Below are 9,212 nucleotides of genomic sequence, written 5' to 3' on the forward strand. Positions count from 1 at the left end.
TGTTACCCAGGCTGGAGTGCAATGGCGCGATCTCGGCTCACCGCAACCTCCGCCTCCTGGGTTCCGGCAATTCTCCTGCCTCAGCCTCCTGAGTAGCTGGGATTACAGGCACATGCCACCATGCCCAGCTGAATTTTTGTATTTTTAGTAGAGACGGGGTTTCACCATGTTGACCAGGATGGTCTCGATCTCTTGACCTCGTGATCCACCCGTCTCGGCCTCCCAAAATGCTGTGATTACAGGCGTGAGCCACCGCGCCCGGCCTAATTCGACTGCTAAAACCTGTGCGTACTTCGCGGAGTTCTTGTATTCTTCAGTTCCATTAATTCACTTATATTCCTCTCTAGATTGTCTGTTCTCGTTAGGATTTCATCAAACCTTTTTTCAAGGTTTGTAGTTTCTTTACATTGGGCTAGAACCTGTTCTTTTAACTCACAATAGTTTCTTATTATCCACCTTCTGAAGCCTAAATCTGTTATTGGAACGCACTCGTTCTCCATCAGGCCTTGTTCCCTTGTTGATGAGGAACTGTGATCCTCTGTAGAGGGAGAGGCATTGTGGTTTTGGGTATTCCCAGCCTTTTTACGCTGGTTTCTTCCCATCATTGTAAATTTATCCACCTGTCATCTTTGTAATTACCGACTTTCAAATTAGGTCTCTGAGTGGACGTCCAACTTGTTGATTCCCAGCACCGGAATCTGAGCAACCCACTGCGCCGGCCAAAACAGCGGCGTGAAGATTCATGGGGCTTTTCTGCCTGGGAATCTCCGGTCTGGCTTCCCTCTTGAGTCCGTTTTTCAATCAGCTGAATGTGCGACTCTGCCTTTTCGGAGCTCCAAACGTCGACCAGAAGGGGCCCCAGTCCTGTTTACTCTGCACCAAGAACCGCCGCGCCGGGGTGCCAGCAAAACTGCCATGCTGGCCACAAGAGTTGAGCTGGTGACCCGTGGGGCTCCTCCACTGGGAATCTCCTGGTCTGTGAGCAACAAAAATTCGTCTGAAAGTGTGGCGTCCTCTCGTTCTCTGTGCTTTCGCTGGGGGCTACAATCCTGAGCTGCTAGTAATCGGCCATCTCGGATCTTTCTTGGGTCAAACATTTTTATTTTAGGAGATAGTTTTAAAAAGGCATAAGCTAAAGATACATAATTAGAATAATGAATTTAAATTTCCTTTTTTTGTTTCCCCCACAGAAAAACACATTCAATAAATTTCCTTTCATTATACGGTCATATAGTAATTTTATTCAAGCTTAATTTTCTATATGATATTTCAGAGCTTGACCATGACCTGCTTTCTAGAACTGCTATAGGTTTGGGGTATTAAGAAAATATCATCTTTGTATAATTTATTTATTCATGAGATACTTAATAAATACCTATACTTGATCCTGTGCTGGAAGCTGAAGATTGCTGGACAAGATGGACCTATAGCTGTTATGAAGCTTATACTTTAATGAGGAAGACATATAATAAATAAAAATTTTTAATTTATTTCACTTAAGAAATAAAACTGTGATAAGTACTATGAAGGAAATACAGGGTAGTATGATAGATAGGGACTGGTGAGGGAGTGGGGCCGTATCAGGCAGGTAGTTAAGGCATTCCTGAGTTGGTGACATTTATGGAGACCTGAATGGTATAAAGGAGCCAGCCATGGAAGGACCTGGGGTTGAGAATTTCCCAACAGAGAGAACAGCTGAGTTTAATTTACCTGAAGGAGAAAACAACTTGGTATGTTCCAGCTTGACTAGAGCATGCTGACTGAGCTCATGGGAAGGCATAAAATAAACTTGAATAGGGAGTCAGGAGCCAGATACAAGGGCCTTGTAGGCTATGGTAAGGTGCTTGGATTTTACTCAAAGTGACAATTAGAACTCACTGGAGGATTCTGCCCATGGGGATAACATAAATTGATTTAATGTTGAAAAGTCATTTTGACAATTATATAAAAAAGCCCACTAAGATTCTTCAGAAGATGGATTGTGGCTATGGCAGGAATATAAAGGAAGAACCAGGTAGTTGTACAAGATAGCAGTCTAGGTGAGAGAGAATGGTAGTTTAGACTAGAGTGATAGCAACAGAGCTAGAGAGAAATTGTTAGACTCATATTTGGGGTGTAGATGTGACAGGACTTGCAGATAGAGTGCATGTGGAGGGTGAGGAAAAGAGGAACCAAGGACGACCCTTAAGCTTTGTCCTGATTTTGTAGGGTAATTGGAGACACTTACTAAGATCATCTAGAGAGGAGGGATGAGCTGGAGTAGGAAGAGGACCAAGTTCAATGCTAGACAGAGGTCAGCCCATTGATACAGTGAGGGATTGGGGACAATCACGAGACTTTTAAGATTAAGCAGTACATTAATGGAGTGGGCATAGGAAATGTCTTTCTGTAAGAATTTTGAGTGAGCAACTAATTGAAAAAAATAAAGGTAAGATACAAAAGAAAAAATGTCCATCTAGGCTATACATTAAAAACATCTTTTTATATCAGAATAATTTTAGACATACAGAAAAGTTGCAAAAAAGAGTACCAAGAAATCCCCTGTATGCTTTATCTGTTCCCATAATATTAACATCTTTGTCTGTAACAATGATTACTATGATAGTTGCCAAATAGTAATTTTTTATCACTTCTTTTACATTTTTTAGTTGGAATTCTGTAGTAAGAAAGGACTTCTAATTTTTTTCTTCATCCATTTGTTCATTTATATCAGTGTAGACTATGGATTTTTATTTTAGCCATTAAGTTATAATGTATTATTAGTAATTATTATGATTAGTTTTTAGAGATGAGGTTTTGCTCTGTTGTCCAGGCTGGAGAACAGTGTTGTGATCATAGCTCACTGCAGCCTTGAATCCTTGGGCTCAAGCCGTGCTCCCACCCCAGCCTCTTGAGTAGCTGGGATTACAGGCATGAGCCACAGTGAGCTGGCTTTATTCTTACTAGTTTCGAAGTTCAATTGTTCCATATTTGGCCAGTGGGAGCCCTTCAAGTTTACTCTTTCATCTTTTTTTACGTATCTCATCATTCTTTGAGCACATCCTTACTTTTTGGCGTAATAAGATTTTCCAGGATCATGCTGTGTATACTTTTTCTATTCTAGCCCTGGAATCAGTCATTTCTCTAGGGATTTTTGGCTCCTTTTAGTAGAGAATGGTAGTTAGAAACCATGATGTGTGTGTTAGATGTGCTCCTCGATACTGAGTGTCATTGCTTCCTGGCTTTCTCAGCAGAAAGATCTAGAAAATAATTATTTCTCTCTCCTTCTCAAAAACCATGGATTCGTACTGATACCTCCTATTCCAGTTCAACATCACAGGGTTCATTCTAGCCTGTCCCCCTTTCTCTATGCATAGCTCCCATCTCTGACAGTGAGGAATCTGGCTTTCATCCATTAGCCACAAGGTTTACTTATTTTGTTAAATTCTAGAGTATACATAAATAATTTCAAAATTGCTAACTCATGCTACTGTGAAAAACAAACCTGTTCACCATAATTTAATATTCATCTATAGTATTTTATTCTTAGCATAAAGATATATGGTTAAAATATTGTGTTCAATATTGGTTCTACACTCCTGTTCAGTAGGTAATTATTAATATGTTTTCAGCTAGGTAATTATTAATAACTTGAAATTTAGGTAGGTTCATTGATTTGTTTGTTTTCATTTGGAGCTTCTTCCCTATTTGTATTGATATTTTTTAGTTATACTTTGAGCATGTGAAACAACAGCAAGGTTTAAAATCAGAACTATACCAAAAATACACCTCAAAAAAGCATCTCCCATCCCTTCTACCCTGTTCCTATGCCTCCATACTTTCTTTTTTTTTTTTTTTTTTTTTGAGACAGAGTTTCGCTCTTGTTACCCAGGCTGGAGTGCAATGGCGCGATCTCGGCTCACCGCAACCTCCGCCTCCTGGGTTCAGGCAATTCTCCTGCCTCAGCCTCCTGAGTAGCTGTGATTACAGGCACGCGCCACCATGCCCAGCTAATTTTTTGTAGTTTTAGTAGAGACGGGGTTTTACCATGTTGACCAGGATGGTCTCGATCTCTTGACCTCGTGATCCACCTGCCTCGGCCTCCCAAAGTGCTGGGATTACAGGCGTGAGCCACCGCGCCCGGCAGCCCCCATACTTTCTACCTGTTCCAAGCCACTCTTTCATATAACCAATCTCATTAATTTTTGATTTATCCTTCTCTGTGTGTGTGTGTGTTTTTTTTTTTTCACAAATGAACAGGTATGTTTTCTTATTTCCTTTTATCTTACACAAAATGCATCATACTACAGGTACTCTTGCTCTGGTTTTTTTTTTTTTTTTTGAGATGGAGTCTCGCTCTGTCGCCCAGGCTGGAGTGCAGTGGTGCAATTTCAACTCACTGCAACCTTCGCCTCCCAGGTTCAAGCAATTCTACCTCAGCCTCCCCAGTAGCTGGGACTACAGGTGCACACCACTACACCCAGCTAATTTTTTTTCTTTTAATTTTTGGTAGACATGGCGTTTCACCATATTTGGCCAGGATGGTTTAGATTTCTTGATCTCGTGATCTGCCCACCTTGGCTCCTAAAGTGCTGGGAATACAGGTGTGAGCCACCACACCTGATTACATTTTGTTTTTAACTCAATAATTTATCGTAGAAATTGCTCCATATCAATCTTCCTCATTTTTCAGTATTGCTGCACAGAACACCAATGTATGCATCAACCACTCTTAAATGTTTCCAGTATTTTGCTGTAATGAATAACCTTGTATATGTGTGTTTTCATACTGTTGGAGGTATAGTGTTAATTTCTCTAAGTGGGACTTCTGGGTCAATATGTAGTCTTGTTAGATATTGCAAAATTTGTGAGAGTGTTTGATTCCCCATAGTTTCACAAAAGAATGTGGGGGTCATATTTAAAAAAAATTTTGTCAATCTGATACATGACAGATGCTATTTCAGGGTAGTTTAAATTTGCTTTCTGTAATTATGAATAAGATTATACATTAAAAAATATGGTTTAGGTGCCATTATTAGTATTATTAGTATTAATATTTTGAGACGGAGTCTCACGCTGTCGCCTGGGCTGGAGTGCAATGGAGCAATCTCAGCTCACTGGAACCTCTGCCTCAGAGGCTCAAGCAATTCTCCTGCCTCAGGCTCCCGAGTAGCTGAGATTACAGGCACCCACCACCACACCCAGCTACTTTTTTGTATTTTTAGCAGAGACAGGGTTTTACTATGTTGGCCAGGCTGGCCTTGAATTCTTGGCCTCAAGCGATCTAACCACGTTGGCCTCCCAAAGTACTGGGATTACAGGCATGAGCCACTGTACCTGGCCTTTAATTATATTTTTATTGTGAAATGTTGGTTTATATCTTCTGCCCATTTTTCTGGTGTAGTTTTGGTGTTATTTTCCCCTAAACGTTTGCAAATTGTGAAAAAATACACATAACATAAAACCATCTTAACCATTTTTTAAAAATTATTTATTTTTTTGAGATGGGGTCTCACTATGTTGCCCAGGCTGGAGTGCAGTGGCCATTCACAGGTGTGATCCCACTACTGATCAGCACCAGAGTTTTGACCTGCTCTGTTTCTGATCTGGGCCGGTTCACCCCTCCTTAGGCAACCTGGTGATCCCCTGCTCCCCGGAGGTAACCATATTGATGCCGAACTTAGTGTGGACACCCGATCGGCACAGCGCACCACAGCCCAGAACTCCTAGGCTCAAGCGATCCTCCCACCTCAGCCTCCCGAGTAGCTGGGACTAATGCACGTGCCACCACACCTGGCCTATCTTAACCATTTTTAAGGGTACAGTTTAGTAGTATTTTCTTTAAAAAAAATTGTTTTAAAAAATTTTAAATTTTTAAAATTTAAAAAATTTTAAGTTCTGGGATACATGTGCATAACATGCAGGTTTGTTACATAGGTATACTTATGCCATGGTGGTTTGCTGCACCTATTGGCCCATCCTCTAGGTTCCCTTCCCTTGCCCTCCACCTCACTATGGGGCCCTGGTTTGTGTTGTTCCCCTGTCTGTGTCCATGTGTTCTCATTGTTCACCTCCCATTTAGGAGTGAGAATATGCAGTATTTGGTTTTCTGTTCCTGTGTTTGCTGAGGATGATGGCTTCCAGCTTCATCCATGTCCCTGCAAAGGATGTGATCTCATTCCTTTTTATGGCTGTGTAGTATTCCATGGTATATCTGGACCACATTTTCTTTATCCAGTCTATCACTGATGGGCATTTGGATTGGTTCCATGACTTTGCTATTATAAATAGTGCTGCAATAAACATATGTGTGCATGTGTCTTTAGTAGAATGATTTACGTTTCTTTGGGTATATACTCAGTAATGGGATTCCTGGATCAAATGCTATTTCTGGTTCTAGATTCTTGAGGAATCGCCATACTGTCTTCCACAATGGTTGAAATAATTTACATTCCCACGAACAGTGTAAAAGCATTCCTTTTTCTCCACAGCTCGCCAGTATTTATTGTTTTAAAAATATGGAATGTTTCATGAATTTGTGTGTCATCCTTGCACGGAGGCCATGCTAATCTTCTCTGTATCGTTCCAATTTTAGTATATGTGCTGCCAAAGCAAGCACAGTTTAGTAGTAGTTTCATATTGCTGTGCAGCAAATCTTCAGAACATTTTCATCTTGCAAAACTGAAACTCTGTACTTATTAAAAAACAACTTCCTCTTCCTCATACCCCTTGGTAGCTACCATTTTGTTTTCTGTTTCTATAAATTTACCTACTCCATTTTTCATATAAGTGGAATAATGCAATACTTGTCTTATTGTGATTGGCTTATTTCACTTAGCATAATGTCCTTAAGGTTCACCCATCACCTAAATTTTAAAGCATTCTTTATACTTTATCTGAGATCTATGTTGCAAATATTTTCTGCCAGATTGTCAATTGTCTTTTTAAATTGTTTTTGTTATGCAAACATTTACATTTGTATGTAGTAAAAATTAATCTATCATTTGATTTTTTTTGTATCTAGTATTTGAATCATAGATAAAAAGGTTTTTCCTATACTCAAGTTATAAAATACTTCATCTATGTTTTTCTTCTTGATCCTTTTATATAATTTCATTGTTTAAGTTAAATTCTGGAGTTTATTCATGTGTGTGGATTTTATCTTTTTCTAAATGGCTAACCAGTTGTTCCAGAAGTAGTTATTAAAACCCAGTGATTTGAGATGCCATGTTTATCATGTGCTAAATTTTCTGATATATTGGTCTATTTTTTGACTTTTTTTGTTTTCCACTGGTGTGTTTATTCATATACCTGTGCTACCAGGCTTTCTGGTATGTTCTAATGTTCTACATACCAGGCTTTCTGGTATGTTCTAATGTCTCCTAGGGCTAGCCCTCCATTGCAGATTTTCTTTCTCAGGGTTTTCTTGGTTATTTTGCATGTTTATTTTTCCACATGAACTTTAGGATCAACTTATCTAATTCCATAAAAATGTTTGTAGATATTTTTATTGGCATTGTGTTAATTTTGGGAAAACTGAAATTTCCATGATGTTAAAATGTCTTTACTAAAATCAAGTGTCTTTTCATTTATTCTTGTCTATTTTTAGTCAGACCATTCTTATGAAAGAATTTATGAAATTATATTCTACTACCATTGTACTGGAATATAATCTCCAAGAGAGCATAGGCTTTGTCTGTTTTGTTCAGCTACTCTATACTCAGCGTTTAGAACAATGTCTGAATATTTGTTGAATCAGTGGATATATTATAATAATAAGTTAGATAATAAGGAATAATAAGTTAGATAATCTTTGTTTTGCCTTGAGGAAATGAAGACTCTATTAAGAACATTAATTTGGCAATAATTCATCATAAAGAAAAAGATAAAATGGTTTATTTGTAGGGTGTACTTTTGGATTAAGTGGTTTTTATTCTGAAAATGTTATTTTTCAGCTTATTTTTAATCTGAAAAAATGTTATCTTAGGAAGGAGAGTTCAGGAGTTACACTGAAATGCTACAACCATGCAGAACATTTAATTTTTTCTTATTATGTTCCCAGTTCAACTATATTTATATGAAACAATGTGTAGAAAGTAGTCCTATAGTACCTATTCAGCAGGAATGGCTGGATCACATGTTAAGGCTGATACCTGAGTCTTTAAAGGAAGGGAAAGAAAGAGAAGAGCTCCTTGAAAGTCTGATAAATGAGGTATCAAGTGACTTTGAAAACAGCATGAAGAGATATTTGGGTAAGTAGCATTTAACACACAGCAAGCTTCTTTCTCCTTTGCTTCTCCCCAACCGCACTGAATCAAAAATAGAAATAAGCAAAATGAATAATGAATACTATATATTTAAATGATACTTATTTTTTTCTTCTTTTATTTTTCTTTGAGACAGGATCACTGTGTCCAGGCTAGAGTACAGGGATGCTATTTCAGCTCACTGCAGCCTCCACCTGCTGAGTTGAAGTGATTCACCTACCTCAGCCTCCCGAGTACCTGGACCTTCAGGCATGCACCTCCATGCCCAGCTGATTTTTTTATTTTTTGGTAAAGATAGGGTTTCACCATGTTGGCCAACCTGGTCTCGAACTCCTGGGCTCAAGCCATGTGCTCACCTTGGCCTCTCAAAGTGCTAGGATTATAGGGAACCACTCAGCCTGGCCTAAACTATATGTATTTCTTACATATGATTTTTATTTAAAGGTTTTATTTTGAGCCTATACTCAAGTCAACATCCTTACAGTTTAAGGATAATTTTTGTTTTTTGTTTTTTTTTTTAGCTAATATCTCTTTGATGTTTTACTTTGTCTTTATGATTTTAGCTATACTATTTATAGGTTTGCTAGAAAATACTAATATGTTTTGGAAGATTTATTAAGGTATAATCTTTGCTATTTTTAGAAAAACTTTTTTCCTTTTTAAAAACTGACAAATAAAAATTGTATATAATTATCATGTACAGTATATTTTGAAATATGTATACGTTGTGGAGTAGCTAAATTGAGCTAATTAACAGATGCATTTTTCCCATATTTATCATTTTTTGTGTGTGGTAGGAACACAAAATCTACTCTTGGCAATTTTCAAAAATACAATAAATTGTTATTAGCCAGTCACCATGTTGTATAGTTTCTTTTTTTTTTTTTTGGGACGGAGTTTCGCTCTTGTTACCCAGGCTGGAGTGCAATGGCGCGATCTCGGCTCACCGCAACCTCCGCCTCCTGG

The 9,212-nt window shown here is 38.4% G+C and overlaps 1 protein-coding gene and 1 non-coding gene across 2 annotated transcripts in view; one reads left to right on the forward strand and one right to left on the reverse strand.

Annotated features, from left to right (window-relative positions):
* DNAH12 (dynein axonemal heavy chain 12) overlaps window positions 1–9,212 on the forward strand; it is a 247,904-nt gene that overhangs the window by 25,778 nt on the left and 212,914 nt on the right. The window contains exon 5 of the mRNA XM_037738118.1: window positions 8,042–8,235. Within this exon, the coding sequence (XP_037594046.1) occupies window positions 8,042–8,235 (194 nt within the window). The remainder of the gene's footprint in view (window positions 1–8,041; window positions 8,236–9,212) is intronic.
* LOC119471063 lies at window positions 6,492–6,598 on the reverse strand. Its single transcript, XR_005200052.1, has one exon. It is a non-coding gene; the product is annotated as a U6 spliceosomal RNA (small nuclear RNA).

The sequence above is a fragment of the Cebus imitator genome, unplaced genomic scaffold, assembly GCF_001604975.1.
Source record: "Cebus imitator isolate Cc_AM_T3 unplaced genomic scaffold, Cebus_imitator-1.0 Scaffold48, whole genome shotgun sequence".
In the NCBI taxonomy this organism is placed as follows: domain Eukaryota; kingdom Metazoa; phylum Chordata; class Mammalia; order Primates; family Cebidae; genus Cebus; species Cebus imitator.